Here is a 16,776-nt window from a genome sequence, read left to right as displayed (position 1 = left end):
CAGTCTAGTCTAAAGGCCGTAAATGCAACTAAATACCTAGGGATTAAAATTCTGAGCAATTTAAACTGGAAAGTACACACAGAAAAATGTTGTGGGGAAGGCAAACCAAAGATTGCTTTTTATTGGCAGAACACAGAACAGACTGCCTACACTACGCTTGTCGGCCCTTTTTTACAATACTGCTGCGCAGTCTGGGATTCTTACCAGACAATTAAGAGTACATCGAGAAAGCACAAAGTAGAGCGTCACGTTTGTATTGTCGCGAAATACGGAAGTGAGTGTCACGGACATGATACAGAGTTTGGGATGGAAACCATTTAAACAAAGGCGTTTTTCGTTACGCAGGAACCTTCTTACGTAATTTCAGTCACCAAATTTCTCCACCGAATGTGAAAAATATTTTGTTAACGCCGACCTCCATAGGGAGAAACGATCATCATAGTAAAAAAAGGGAATCAGAGCTCGGTCGGTAAGATAAAAGTGTTCATTCTTTCCGCACGCTGTTTGAGTTAGAGATCAATTGGGAAGATGGTTCGATAAACCCTCTGCCAGGCACTTAGGTGTGATGTGCAGAGTATCCATGTAGATCTAGCGGGAATGATATTTCTAATAATGTTCCTCACTTAAAGATGCGAAACGAAATCAAGCGAAAATGTAGGAAGTGAACATATATGAAGATTGTTCAGCGATATCTGTCCTTTAACTACGTGCTTAAGCTGGTCGCGCCATGTTATCATTGAAAATACCAGCGGTAGATGCAGTGACCTTTGTTTCATAACGACGAACAGCGGAAACACTACTACTATGACCTATGAGGCTGTGGTACAGATAACACTATCAAAATTTTTCGTTTAAACTTTTATTCTCTTCATGGACTCGTAACGACACATAGGAAGCACGTAATCAGTTTCTAAATTTAGCTGTATACATCATCTGGGCTAATGTAATCGCGTAACACGTGTAGGAAACGATGTTAGGAAAAATCCTGAAGGATTGACCAAGATAGGATTTTTATGCGAAAATCTCTCTTCCGTACATGCAAGCAGAGATCTATGGAAATATACTGACTACCTCCGTGGCTACGTATTTGTGAGCGTTCGACCTTAAATAGCTGCGTACAGATACTTGCAAATGTCTGCCTGTTGTGACTTACTCCAGAGACGGGTTGTGTATACTTCGCGTCTTGTGGCCAGTTTACACAAGTTGTATTTGTTTGTGTTGGCATACAGTCAGTGCACTAACTTTTCGCGGGTTATTCAACAATATTTGTTCTGTGCTATGGGTTCCCGACCTTTGTTTTCTCAATTCGGCTGCCATCTGTTTTGCTGCAGAGCACGGTGAACGCATCACGGACGTTCCTGAACTCACGAAACGATTGAACCTGTAGTCATGTGCGAGGCACCTGTGGATCTAGTACTCCTTTAATGTTGAATTGGCAGTAAATATCTTAATACTATCTTTAGTTGGTCTAGTGTTTACGCAGTGATAGGATAAATCAGAATCCTCTCCATTTATTAAAATTATCGTCAATTGCGATCTGTTGTCATTGCACGGGGAATGTGCCCTTGCTATAATTTTCCTGCAGTTGTGACACCTCTTTGACTTAAGGCGAGGCGAGGTCGTGTATTTAGCCTTGCTTCCTCAGTAAAGTCCAAAATGCCGAAAGGTGTTCTTAATTAAACTAGGATTGAGGGAAGACTTCATTTACACCAAACTGCTAATTCATATGATTACAAATTACTTTCTAGAGTATGGCCATTCTCCAGTACAGGGTCTTCTCATACGTATCGAACAAAATCAAAATTACATGCATAACTGTGCGTGGCGTGCAGTATTTTGTTACATACTTCGGAGGGTCACGTGTCTACATACATTTGTGTGCTGGAGAGGGATCACGCACTAGAAAGTACCTGGTGCTCACTCCAACAAACAGCCTGGTGAAAATGATGGTGTTTCTTTTTAATTAATAGAGTCTGTTGATATCCGTCCAGAACAGCTCAAAACCACACGTTCGTAACTTTCCCTCTTGAGGCATTCAAATAATCGTATTGGCGCGATTGAGACTTTTGAATATTCAGTTCCTAAACTAGTGCAAGAGAGGGAAGCTAGAAGTAAGTAGAACCGGGTCCTGCTAACTGGGAGCAGATCTGGTGAATGCAGTACTGGCTGTGCCTAGTTATCTTTTTCTTTCCGCGCGGACTACCGAGCGCCAGGTGTTTTGAAACCAGGAGCATTGAGCATTGAACATTGAGCATTGTGCATTGTTGTTGCGGAGGTGAGAATCTTGGCTTTGCTAGAGTTTAGTTCCTAATTTTCGGCCCGCCTCATGCATGTGTTCATCACTTCCATACGGTAACTGCGGTATCTTAGAAAACAAATTTGCGTTTGGGGTACAGCGTCCACCACAAAAGAAAACACGGATATTGTGTTTACTTTGATTTTCATCTGCTCCGCTTCCAGAGGTCGTGATGTTGAAGCATCCAATAGCTCCACTGTTGCTTGGTTTCTCACAGCTCCAACTGCCTCCATTTATACTGATACTGACAAGAAATGAGATGTTCCCACATTCTGTCACGTCCGCAGCAGCAGAATATTGTGAAACACAGTTTGCTTAATCAAGTACATAGACCTAAACAACGGTTCAGTACTACCGAACAGGAAATAAAGAAAATGGTAGCTGAAGGCTTCAAGAAATCATTCAAAAAATGTTCCAAAAGGCCTGTAAAAGAGAGAGCTAGACGCGAAACTCGTCACCACCACCTTTGCCTCCCTAAGAAAGAAATTAGTTTATTTTGGATCCCCCATTAGCACAGCACGTGGAGTGATCATCGCAACTTTTGTTAAATTTTTGATCATTTGTTACACTTCCGTTGTTCCTCCGGGTCTTTATGGAAAATAGCTGCAAACTGGTATCCATTAACGCTGTTATGCAACACTGTACGAATATTTACGTCGTCGCACTCCCTCAGTGGTTCTGTCAGTAGTGTATCACGCTTTGTCAGTCCGTGTGATTTCGATAAAACAGTTGTCAACATACTATTGGTTACGTGGACGACCAGGGTAAGTAGTATTACTAGCCCCACAATGACTGGTGAACACGGAGAGGGGTCGGATCTGGATCCAATCTTTGCGCCAGTTACCAGACAACTACTAAAAGTGAAACTTCCTGGCAGATTAAAACTATGTGCCCGACCGAGACTCGAACTCGGGACCTTTGCCTTTTGCGGGCAAGTGCTCTACTATCTGAGCTACCGAAGCACGACTCACGCCCGGTACTCACAGCCTTACTTGTGCCAGTACCTCGTCTCCTACCTTCCAAACTTTACAGAAGCTCTCCTGCGAACCTTGCAGAACTAGGCCTCCTGAAAGAAAGGATATTGCGGAGACACGGCTTAGCCACAGCCTGGGGGATGTTTCCAGAATGAGATTTCCACTCTGCAGCGGAGTGTGCGCTGATATGAAACCGAAGCGGGCGTGAGTCGTGCTTCGGTAGCTCAGATGGTAGAGCACTTGCCCGCCAAAGGCAAAGGTCCCGAGTTCGAGTCTCGGTCGGGCACACAGTTTCATATCAGCGCACACTCCGCTGCAGAGTGGAAATCTCATTCTGGAACTACTAAAAGTCCTGAGACGCTCTTCGGATCTGGCTCCTAATATAATTTTCATCTGTGAAACAGTTTTTTCCATAAAACATACCAAATGGTACTTGCCCTTCGGATGTTAAGAGGATCCACCTGTAGACGTCAGAGTCAGTTCTCACGCAGGCGGCAGGGAGGCAAGCTTGTACCACTGTCGATAGGACCACAACTACTAAAGCACTGCGCTTTACAAACCGATCTTCATTTGAATAATGTTTCACATTTTAATCACATTTTTCTCTAGGAATAATTATGCTTTCTAGGCAGCTAGCAACTACGCAATGAAATTGCTCAAATAAGGTGCCAAAACAAAAAAACAAAAATGCGACCAAGATCATTAGTGTAAGGAAGTCTTCCAAATCTCCCCAGAGCGCTGGAAATTGTTTCTTTGGAATATGTGGCAAGTAGTAGCAATGTGCTATACGGTCTTGTCATATCCGTTGCAATGTCTGATGAAAATTCCAAACGCAGGTGTCGCAATGACCAGCACCTTTTCGCAGAGCAGCAGTATGGGCGTCAGCAAGAGCTGCGCAGACATCCGTCTTATATAATTGGCCTCGGTCACTTGTCGGCCCTGCCATAGGCGTTATTTCTCGAGTATTACGTAACAGCGATCGGTGCGCTTTCAGAAGCGTTGACTAAAACATGACCTCTCTGCAATACCTGTCACTAAATCTTGCTGTCGTAAGACTACAGTTTTGCCTTATACGAAAATGAAAATAAATACGTAATAAAATAATAGGCCGCCAATATCACCTCGCAAATCGCGCGCTGCAATTCAGTCGCAATCACGTACAGCAGTTTGCTCCATTCACTAAATGGGAAGAAAAAAAGTTATCAGTAAGGTCGACTGCATTGCTGTTGGGGTCGTTCTAAGATTCACGGTTGACGTCCTATTTCCAGATGAAACAGATGAAAAAGAACCAGTCAGAGGGGCGTCAAGTTATCACTCCCCAAATTAGACAAAACAACCTGGTTAGACTCGGAATCGGAGCGATACATTGAATACCTACCGATGCTCTGCTTTCGGAATCAGCGTAGATATTGCACGATTCTAAATTGGACTCCATTCGGCTTGACATATGCTCGGAATATCCAAACTTAGAGCCCCCAAGTATAAAGGAAATTAGATCGTATAAAAATTATTCCAAACTGTTGCTTCTGTTTCTAAGGGAAAAATGTACTGTGCTAAACAGGTCTTTCTACTCAAGAGGAACGAATCTTAACTGTCAAATTCCGAGGACGAATTAGGAATTCTTGTTTTTGTCGGTGACTCGCTTCACGTACTAGAGAACGCAATTTTTTTGTTGTGTTTACATAGCTTTACGTTCAGAAGCATGTGTATCTCCAAGTTAGGACTATCTGTAAACTGTTTTTCACTTGCATTCTTGTTTTGGATAAAACAAATGTTGATAACGGAGTTGTTCCTAAACATGTGCAGTGTGTGAACAATAAAGCGCAAATTGGAGTTCGAACGTATTAAACAAGTCGTCTTTAAGACAGAGACTCGACATATGACGGATCAACCACTACGATACGAAACAAAATTTTTTAAAGTTATTGCGTATTATGAAAGTAAAATTACAAAGAACAACCCGGCCACTACAGGTTTCCTGAAGATGTGTTTTGAATGAAGTAATACACACACATTCCTTTATTCAAACGATCGATTGCGGTCATATGCAATTAATTTAACAACTCTTTTTTACTGTCGATGGATAAATAAATAAAATAATAAAATCAAAGCTACAATAAATCGTGCTAAAGCGTAATGATACGTGCACGAAGGAAAGCTAAATACCAATAAAAACACAGAAAAAGTCACTCAGCCGTTTGTCACATAATACTGAAAATCGTGTTTTATCAGCGAGAACTGACTGATGAGGTTCGATGTTCCTAAGGAAATTTAGTGGCATGTACCCACGTTTCTCATTTAAGATTATTTCTGTGTTTCGTGTGAAAATTAATAACGCGCCATAATTGATAAGTTCAAACGGATCAGTCCACGGAATTGAGTAACTCTAGCTTATCCAGTGGCGATCCAAATTTCGTAGCCCAAAAGAGGATCGCGCCCTGTCACCAGTCGTCGTCTGTTTGCTGATGGATTAGTCGTACTTCCGTGCCTACAGCGGAGGTCGCCTGTACGGGCGGCACACGAGGGACTAACAGGCGAGTTTGGTCACAGCGAGACTGCAACGCCACGAGTCGTTTCAGGACAGAGTACACACGTAGCGTTACGGAAACGTTTAATGGCGCAGCTGTACTAAACTGGAAGGCAACCACTGTGCAGTGGCACAGAAGTAGTCAGGCTATGTGGCTGCCATACAATAAAGCAGTGATTGCAATGAACTGGCTATAATAAGAGAGAGTATTTTAAAATGTTACTACTGACTGAAGATTCGTACATTCAGATGAGAGGGGTCTCGACGGACATCAAATCGTTCGCTGGTTATGGGTGTCAAAAGTTCTCAGTGGCCACATTCGAACAAGAACACCACCACTGGAACAGAATCACAAATTAGTTTGGCAGTGATAGTTGCCTGCGTCATTTGTCTGCCGATCCAATTTCGCAGCTTCGTCGTATCACTGCACTCCCCGCTAGCTGCATCTCATTCACCTCGGCAAAAAAGAATTCCACAGACTAGTACAAACCGGCTGCATCTACGGCAGGCTGACACCAGCCGTTGCTAGGGTTGTGAACACGTGCGCACTGTATAAATCTCGTACAACGGCGAGATCGCTGCGAAGCGACAGCAATTGATAACACAACTCTCTCTCCGCGTCTTCGCGTTGAGTTCACAGCCTCACTGCCTTAGCGATGATACAGAACGTGTCATCACTTCTGTCACTGTGCTGTTCATTTTTGGACCACAACCTACGACCAGCTTAGAGACAGAAGTGAAGACACTTTCTGCAGGACCTGACCATCCTTTTGTAGGACAATGCTCAAGCACGAGAATGACGCCATCACAGCCCCGGCCGACTGTCACCGTGACTTTTGTGGTGAATGTGGATGATGCCACCCCATGGACTGCCTTTTTTGTTTCCGTCGCAAACTGGTGCACCCAGCTTTCGTCCTCCGTAACGATCCGTGAGAGAAAGGCCTCTCCGTCGGTCTCAAAACGCTCCAATAATTCAGACGAAATGGCCTCTCTTTGAATCTTGTAGCCTTTGTGCATTCGTGAAACCCTTCGTGAGCACTTCTTTGAATATGCGAAAGTCTCGATGATTTGAGACGGACTTCCAATGCTGACTGACAACTGTAGAGACAACTGTCGAGTTGTGGGGAGCTGGTCGGCATGAATAATGGCATCCGCATGATTCAGCATGTCTGGAGCAGTGGTTGTGACAGGACGTCCCGAGCGTGGCTGGTCAGGGAGCTCTGTTTCTGCATTTCCTGAGGCTATAACTTTCTTTACCCATCACTCAACTGTACTATCAACTGCAGCGTCGCCATACACTGCACACAAACGTTGATGGTCGCTCACCACGGTTTCTTTTTCTGCACACAGGAATTTAATAGCAGCACGCTGCTTGTAACGTGAGTCGTATGTAGAAGCCATCTAGACGCTGCTCTGCATCAGACGGAACGGTTCACAACTTCACCTGCGCGCAGAACAAACATCAAATTTGAAGCACCGACGAGGCCGTTTTTCTACGTATATTAATGGTTTTTAAAAAATGTGTGGCATTACTTACTGAACTATGCTCGTAATAGTGGCATATTCCATTAGCAGAAAAGGTTTCCGCCTTCTTGGACGGAGTAGTCACAAGATCAGTTTCGTCATTCTTGAAGTAATATTAATCCGTATTGATGTTCGCAAGCTGAATAAAAAAATGTGGATGTAGCATTTCATTCAAGACAGCGATATCTAGGACTTCAGCTCTGGTTGCGATTTCCGTCGGCCAGTTTTTGTGCTGCCAGTTATACGTTTTTCTTTTATTATTTTAATTGGGCATTTTCTTTCTGGTCGGCAGGTTGTCGAAGAGCGCTGCCGCGTCCGGGGCAGCCCTGGAGGTGTCGCTGCCGCTGATGGATGCGACGGACAAGGCCTCCAGCGAGAAGCTGGAAGTCCAGACCGCCAGGAGCCGACTCACCAGCTCGTCTTCGTCGTCGACGTAGCCGCACCCGCCCCGCGGCGCGTCCCCAAGTGATGCTCACTTCCTCCGTCTCCAGCAGCACGCGAGGACATTCGCCTGAAACTCTGTTGGGTGTTACTCGGGAACCACGTCGGTGCAGCAGCCGCCTACAGCCGGTGCTCCTGAGCTACCGCAGTTATTACCCAGCTGAGAGTGCCATACGACGAACTGGCTACACCAGTTAGTGGTCCGAGCGACTCAACTGTAATCTAGGAGATACGGAACCAGGGTGCTAAAAACAGACAGTGACTCAGAGAAAGAGACTGAGGAGCAGTTACCACGTCACAGCTGCTAGTGCTGGGCGTTTCGTCGTTGTTGTTTTTTATTTTCTTCACGTTAGGTTGTTATCTTTTTTCGAGAAGTAAACAGATATTCAGTGTACATACCTAATTTACTAGTAATTCACTGATAAAATTACAAGTATATCGGATAGCAGGGTATATCATTTAAGTGCAGTGCGCAACGATTTGTTAGAATAAGTGTTTCACGCGACACAGAAAGTACTGAGGATTCGATTTAGTGCAAATGTGATGTGACATTACAGTAATTGTCAGTGACTCTTGATGTAGAAAATTACATTGCAAATAGAGGGAAAATGCGTTGGTGAAAGAACTGTTTGTTAGTGCTTGCAGCTAAGGGGCTTGCTGGACAAGCACTCCAATAAAATTATTCCACACTGTCTATCAATTACACCTCTTTCCCCCGTTTCCACGGTCTCGTGGTTGATATTTGTGCCTAACCATAAAATATGGCATTTCTTAAGTGTTATTGTTGAATGTTTCGTTATTGTTATTCTGGTGATTGTTGCATTTCCAGCAGAATAGTTGGGTCAGGTTTCCAGTTAACAGTAGAAGTATTGTGGTTCAGGTTCAGGTAGTCCTGTGCAACGATAAGATGACCTTATTTGGATTTTCTGTGTGAAACGTTTGTTGTTTTTTCTCACATAATACATGATCTAGTGATACGTACTGAAGTGCGTCTCTCTGTAGTTTCGAACAAAACTGGTGATAACATGCTACATCGTAGAGAACTCAAGCCAATAACTAGCGACAACTATTTAAGCTGTTTACAACAGCTAAACTAAGTAGTGCCAAAGACTTGCGACGTTTTAGTGTTCTACAGCAAAGATACCCGAGAGGATCGAAAAGAACAACTGAATTCTAATCATTGATACTTACTTGGAAAATGTAGGTTTGTAGAGAAATGCCACATTATTTCATATTTTATTCAAAAGAAGACTTACTCTTTCAGTAAAGTCTGAATATGTCCAAATTCCAAGTCTAACAGAACACCTTAAAATGCCCATATGCAACACTCCAATTTTTGCTTTAAAAAAAAGTATATCCTGGCCGTATCAAGTTTTGTTTATTAACACCTTTATAATTACCACTATCAAAAGCAAAATTTACTTCAGTGGTCGGCAACCATCCAAAATTCAGCAATATAAAATTCGCATTTATTTCATAACCGAGTTGCTGTTTTCATATACGTCACGTCTTTTCGACGATTCCGATATTACGGACTTCTCAGTCATACAGTATTTCCTTTAAATCACAAGTAATACAACACAGTAACTGACAACCTTATCTACGCTGTCATTTCTACTCGAAATTAATTTAAACGGCTGAAATATTCTTGTCATTAGATCATGCCATAATCGGATAAATGTCCTGTATGTCGTACCTGGACCAAATATGTTCTCCATCGTACCACAAATGGCACCACTTTACTTGGGATAAGAGGACTACAAGGATATATAGTACACAAGGAAAATTTACTTGTAATGGTCCAGCTTATTCCTAAGAAACAATACTAACAGTTACCCCTGAAACCAGAGCCCCCATACCGTTGTCACCACCCATACAGCCTGCAAATCGCCAAGCTGTTACGTTACTCTGTAATTCCTGGACAGAAGCCAGGACTCGCAGAGCTGTGGCAAACATCAGAACTTTTAATTAACATTCGCCTTGTTAGCACTGCTGAGGCAAATTGATTGCCTTTTGTGTCAGTAACAAACACATTAATTGGTGTGGCACCTGCTTCACTAACTACTTTTCCATACTTAGTGCAGAGACGAAACGCTATCTTTTGTTAGTATTACTTTCCTTTACGTCTCCATATCCTCTAACGCGCAGGAAAGGCCAAAACTTCCTGTCGGTGAATTAGAGTTCTTGTCGAAACCATTTGTACTCACCTTGAAATTCACTGCTTGTCGATGATCGCTACTGAAAAGAGGCCTTATTCTTAAGGCCAGGTAATGGTATAATACAGTACCAACCATTTCCATTTTTAGGCTCTCGTAATTTATTAGGTCTAGTTCAATTCATTAATACTTTCTGCTCTAGATATCACCACTTCAAAATATCCCTTAAAGTTATGATAGCAAAACAGCCATATTCAGAGAGATGATTAATGTAATATGAATACACATGGCACTACCAAAAACTGACTATAGTATAACATAGGATACCACCCGAAAATGAACTTATGAGAAAAGAAAACGGTTGTCAAATTGTTTGTCTTAAATAATACAGAAATAAATGGAATGTGCGTGTGGCTAGGACGTCCCGTCGTGTAGACATGTCCCCTGGTAAGTCCTTATAGTTGACGCCACTACGGCGAGTTGCGTGTCGATGAGGACGAAGACAAATGAAGACAACACAACACCCACTCCCCAGGCGGAGACAATCTCCGACCCTGCCGCGAATCGAGCCCGGGCTCCTCGCATGGCGTTCTATCACGATGACCATTCAGCTATGGAGGCGGGCAATACACAAATAATTGAGAATTATTAAAGTCTCCATTTTATTAGTAAACAAAGCGTACATTCAAATAATAGTTCTTTGTTTACACTACGCTATCTTCCTGTGGATATGCGTAAGTTAACAAAATTCACTTCCATCAGAAAACTGTTTTCCAGTAACATTTCCGCTGCTCAACTGGTAATGAGTTTTGGCTATAATTCATTAAGAAAGAGCTGTCAACGTATGTTCTGAACGTGGTGAAAATTCCATTAATGTTAAACATCACAGAACAAAATCGATTGCACGTACCATCGTTGTTCGTTTAGTTCCCAAATTGTGTACGTCGAAATTAACAACTCTTGTACAAATAATTTGTAGTTAAGTCTGTTAACTGTTAATGTCCCGTCTGAGAAGTATTCGTCCTGTAATGGTACAGAAATGTATTACTTGTTGTATTTTTAAGAATTTTGAGTGTATTTTGTAAAATGTTAATAAATGATACGTTTAGAAATTGTACAAGTTTGCGTTTATCTTCCAGAAATTCGTTCTACTCATCCATATCACATCAGTTTATTCAGATGTAGACTGTTGGAAGGACATAGTTTGAAATAGTCTGTGAGAAAAAGAAAAAAGGGTGAATGTAAACACCATGCACAAGCTACTTGATTCTCTTGCTGCAGGAACTGGTGTGTGCCAATTCACATTTAAAACTGATATCGTAAGTCTCAGACTGTTATTTCAGTCGCCCCCTCAGGTTGGGTACAAACGCCGCCCTATACGAATACACATACATCTGGATTTTAATTTGTAGCGTTTTTATTACCCTAAAGTAAGGACGGCCTCTCCCGCCAGTTTCTCCACACTCATCATAATGGCGTTGAGGTCTTCATCGTTAGCCTGGCAAGGACCCTCACCAGATACTACCACCCGTGCCAGATGAATCAAGTTTTTTTTAGAGACTTATTACTCGGCCCCTCCGCCTCCTCCAACGACTTGAGATTCCATGTCATGTCGAGTTGCCCCACTAGGCGGTAAAAGGAATTCCGACACAGTATTAGGAGATATCGCATGACTTTTGTCACCTCAGTGACAGTAGGATTTAGTCTGCTGACTGGTGCAAACACAGAGCAAGCCTTTTTTGATGTCTGAGACAGAGCTTTTGATAATGTTATTTTGAACATTCCCAGCGAATCGTTTGCATAGCGCTTGTGCGTCCAGGGGGCTGTAGTCGTTCATGTAAAACCATAGTTCGATGACGTACCTCACCGTCATCTTCAGGTGGTATCATACCCAGCAATCGGCGATCGGGTCGCCCCACCACTCCCTCCGACGCAGAATGCGACTGGGAAGTGGCGAAAGGTATAAGACTATAAAGGAGGCGCAGTGTAGCCAAGACGTCCATTCTACATTCAGATACACCTGAAAATGACTGCGAGGAGAGTTGCCGAAATATCGTCTTACATAAACGACTGCACCAGGTTAGACACCAGAGAGCGAAAGAGTTTTATGAATCTCAAAATATAAAATGAATTTGTAAGTAAAGAATAATATAAGAAACAGTAATACACGGTGCGGCAGCGTTCATAGTAGGACATTAAAAACACACCATCAGGCAGTAACTAATTTATTTATTGCCCCTTATGTCAATTAGTAGTTAATGGTATGCCATTCACTAATGTGTAAGTCATTGTCCATTGCGTGGATTACTTTTTGAATGTGACTCCTGTCAAATGATGCCCCCTCTGCACAACACATTCATCTAGGCGGCGTTGGAAGCTTTCCATAACTCGGCGTAACGTTTGATCCTTCAACTCAGGAATGGTGGCACAAAGTGTTCAAAAATGGTTCAAATGGCTCTAAGCACTATAGGACTTAACATCTGATGTCATCAGTCTCCTAGAACTTGGAACTACTTATACCTAACTAACCTAAGGACATCACACACACCCATGCCCGAGGCAGGATTCAAAGCTCCGACCGTAGCAGCAGCGTGGTTCCGGACTGCGGCGCCTAGAACCGCTCGGCCACAGCGGCCGGCAGCGAGGGACAGGTGGCTTTTCCACAAACAAGGGAATGCGGAACCGGAAGAGCAGTGTTAAGTCTGACAGATCTTTCTCACGTTGTTTTTTAGCACGAAGGCACATGTGAGAAACGGAATTTAAGCGTTAACTCGACAAACAGTTGCCATGATCTATGTGTACTTCGCTTTGGACGGAACTGCGCGAGTAGCTTTGTGAAGAAAACGCGTACAACTGTCACTGTTGGCGCAATGTTGTGTTTGTGTACAATATTTGTACTTTAAGGAAGCTTACTTTTTTAGGAGCAGAGTTGCGGGGAAATTTACATTTCCAGTCGTTCTGCTTGTGTTAGAGTGTACACTCGACTTCATAAATTGATAGAAAACCTCGCAGCAACGGCCGTGATGGTGTGCTCGCTACTAAAGCTGTGAACCAACCCTAAGCCATAGTATGGTCCCTGCATTGGTTAAAGTAATCCGTTAAAACAATGAGCGGTGTGCATCAAAACCTCTCTATAGTTTTGAGGACCTGTGGTGAATCATTCCAATTTGACACTGCAGTCCCCCAAATTCTGTAAACATTTTGCACTCTTACAACCAGTCAAACCCCACAAGAACGAGGTATTCAACTTGGTTACCATTCTAGCATCGCTTTTTAAAATACTTCAAGGGTTTCCAAACAATGAAAAGCAAAAAGCCTTCGTTCGCTGGATGCAGCAGATGCAGTCGAAGAGGCTGCATTGTCGTCGTTAACATCTGAATGTGAGTACCGTTGAAGTGAATCTGAGGAAGTCATATGACTGATCAATCTGTCTGTGCTTCATGCTTCAAGTTACAAGAAAGATTTACCTCGTGATTATATACATTCTAGTTAACTCATCTTAAAAACATTGCCAAGCATTTTAGTATTTCCATTAACTTCGCCGGCCGGTGTGGCCGTGCGGTTCTAGGCGCTTCAGTCTGGAACCGCGTGACCGCTACGGTCGCAGGTTCGAATCCTGCCTCGGGCATGGATGTGTGTGATGTCCTTAGGTTAGTTAGGTTTAAGTTGTTCTAAGTTCTAGGTGACAGATGACCTAAGATGTTAAGTCCCATAGTGCTCAGAGTCATTTGAACCATTTTGACCCATTAACTTCACCTTTTGATAAAAACCACACAGTACTATTAAATGACTCGAACACTCAAGAAAAGTTAACTGCTACTATAACGAAATGACTTGTTAAATTTTTTTCGGTTATACTTTGTATAACCGTTCTGAGTGTAAAGTTCTTTAAAAAATAATTGAAATTACTTAAATGAAAGGGTAACGTTCTTTTAAAAAAATCTGCTTTGTTAGTATAATTGAATGAATGCTTCAACTGGGGATGCATACAAAACTGGAGTTATCGCGTAGCGTGTTGTAACTGCAAGTGGTGTACTTACTGTGGGTTATTGTTAGCAAAACTTTATACGAACTGATTGGGCAACGCAACTCCCAATAACAATAAAGACATACAGTCACTCCAAAATACATTCAGCCCCTTACGCACTGAATCCTCTGGCCCTTTTCAAAACTGATACTTTTGTTCTCTGCGCCACTTGGAAAACATATATGAGCTACGAGTGGAGGGGACGCAGATCATAAATCCCTCTCGGGTAGCTGGCTTAAGTGGACAAGAAGTGGGCCATAAGCATGCGGTGATGGCTGAATAAGCGAAGTTCTCGTTTTCTAGCCTGAACTAATAGGTCAAGATTAAATATGAAATAGCGTGAAGGGCTGAGGCCATGAAGTTGCCACATGATGCACTAATACAAACATGGAAATTTAAAAACTGAAAATAGTAAGTCTATGAAGTTCGCGGATAACACAGTAACAAACATATTAAAGAAAAGATAATCATAGGATAAAGGGAAGTCCATGCTTGTAAGAGCTACGGTACTGCTTTATTTTCATTGAGCCTGCTTTTGTGAAAGAAGCATATTTTCAGCTACAGGTTTCCGAGACACTCGTTTAGCAATTTCTATGGAGCCAGATGGGGTCAACCACTTATGCCATACGATTTGTGTAACTGTTTGGCACAGGCGACTTTCAGTAGTGATTTACTTCCACGTTTTCTCAGTCGCAGACAACAAAATATTTTCTGTATCTAGCAATCGATCTTCGAAAGCGGGACTGCATTTGAGGCCCTCAGGACAATACTATGAGGACACTCTTAGAGGTAAATGACAATTAATTCAAACCCTCAGCTGCCGACGGGTGTTGTTGATATACCTCGATGGGGACAGCTGAAAATGTGTGCCCCTACCGGGACCTTCTGCTTACATGGCAGAAGCTCAATCCATCTTTTTCTTTTATATCATTTTGGTCCATATTGTTCGTTGAATTTGTTCGGGGCGGACGTCCGATGACACCCATTTAGGTTCTCCGTTGATCCGTTCACTCAGTTTTTTAGTTACAGAAGGCAGCTAACCATCTGACCGAACACGCTGAGCTACCGTGCCGGCTCCATCTGAGCCACCGAGGACACAGATGAATAGCGCGACTTAACCCTTGCACGCTTCCCGTGAGACCCACATTCCCAACTGTCCACAATCTACATACGTAATTTTTATAATAGATATTTACCCATCTACTCATTATTCGCGCCAACTAAGATGACGATTTCCGTAAGAGTTCGGGTAACCAGTGCGCATTCGTTTGAAAACTCTTTGAGGTGGTCGTTTCGGCGGGCCAGTCAGGGTCGAACGGGACAATTCGTCTACTAGGAAACGTTCAATTTGAACGAGCAGAGGGACTGAGAGTTGGACGTTGGCATGGGCTGGTCTCCTGAGACGTTGTTACTGTTGTGTAGGATTTAAGTAGAACTGACGTCAGTGTGTGTTGTTCATTTGCAAACCTCGAGTTACAAATGCCTATATGTTTCCTGTTTCGTATTGGAAGGAGCGCTAGAGACAGTTGCATTACGGATGGCTGCCTTCACTGGACCCGAGTATGCTAGCTGTATGTTTTCTACATCTACATCTACATTTATACTCCGCAAGCCACCCAACGGTGTGTGGCGGAGGGCACTTTTCGTGCCACTGTCATTACCTCCCTTTCCTGTTCCAGTCGCGTATGGTTCGCGGGAAGAACGACTGTCTGAAAGCCTCCGTGCGTGCTCGAATCTCTCTAATTTTACGTTCGTGATCTCCTCGGGAGGTATAAGTAGGGGGAAGCAATATATTCGATACCTCATCCAGAAACGCACGCTCTCGAAACCTGGCGAGCAAGCTAGACCGTGATGCAGAGCGCCTCTCTTGCAGAGACTGCCACTTGAGTTTGCTAAACATCTCCGTTGAGGCTAGGCGCAAATTGAGACGCGTATAGCGCGTGTGGCGCGACGCAGCGCAGCGCGTGTTTTTGTAACATCACAGGCTCAAATGGGACCGCGCAAATTGCGACGCGACGCGACTGGGACGCGACTCGCGCCTGCGCCAGGTCGCGCGGCGTTGTGGTTGAGGCACAGTTTCTCGCGCCGCGCGTCGCGCTTGCCTCGCCAGCACCGTGGGAAATTTGAGGCGGGGAGCGGAAAAGTAGCCCGGCCATATGCTCACATCGGAACGGCGCATATTATGAGCAGTGGTAGTATTGCCAATAGGATAAATTTTGCCTTACTGTGTACTGAATTCTAATGCCTTTGGGTAGTGTTTCGTTTTTCGCCATTTAAACGCTCCAGCTTTCTTCGTTAGCAGGTTATACTTTTCTGTTATTTATATCTGCATAGTTTTGTTTTGTTTTTCTTCTCTCAAGAAAAATGTATACTTCAGTAACTGATGAACCATTGGCCGCTGGAATTGCACCATATGCCTCCGCAATGTTTTCAGATCGCAAGAACGGACAGAGGGTAGTGAATAAGGAAGCAATGAATATTATAAAATCATGTGTTTAAGAATCAAGGCTATATTCTCGCTGCCTAGTAAGCTAGCGTATCTGTACGATCTGTTACAAAAATTTAGAAAGGGATAATCTGCACAGGTGTGATCCCTTTGTGCATCTGGTAAAAAGCGTCCAAGATCTGAAGTATAGAAGTTTCACTGTGATTACTCTGATATGGATGTAATAATGTAATACGACGCACTGTACTACATGCATGTGAACAACATATTTCCACTGCAAGCTAGAAACAGTCGAAAAGCAGTCACAAATAAATATGTTTTAATTGGTTCGCCGTGATGAGAAAAAGCATTTCAATTGTTGCATGGACATTATCAGCATTAATAA

The 16,776-nt window shown here is 43.1% G+C and overlaps 1 protein-coding gene across 4 annotated transcripts in view; it reads left to right on the top strand.

Moving 5' to 3' along the window:
• The window catches only part of LOC126416233 (protein croquemort-like), a 274,990-nt gene extending 263,952 nt beyond the window's left edge, over positions 1 to 11,038 (top strand). For all 4 annotated transcript variants that reach the window (XM_050083842.1, XM_050083843.1, XM_050083844.1 and 1 more), the window contains one exon: positions 7,614 to 11,038. In XM_050083842.1, coding sequence (XP_049939799.1) covers positions 7,614 to 7,758 — 145 coding nt within the window. In that variant the 3' untranslated portion in view covers positions 7,759 to 11,038. The remainder of the gene's footprint in view (positions 1 to 7,613) is intronic.
• The last annotated feature ends 5,738 nt before the right edge of the window (positions 11,039 to 16,776 follow it).

Source organism: Schistocerca serialis, chromosome 8 (genome assembly GCF_023864345.2).
Source record: "Schistocerca serialis cubense isolate TAMUIC-IGC-003099 chromosome 8, iqSchSeri2.2, whole genome shotgun sequence".
NCBI classification, from domain to species: domain Eukaryota; kingdom Metazoa; phylum Arthropoda; class Insecta; order Orthoptera; family Acrididae; genus Schistocerca; species Schistocerca serialis.
The sequence above is the reverse complement of the archived record's forward strand: the minus strand, read 5'-3'. Positions and strand labels throughout refer to the sequence as shown.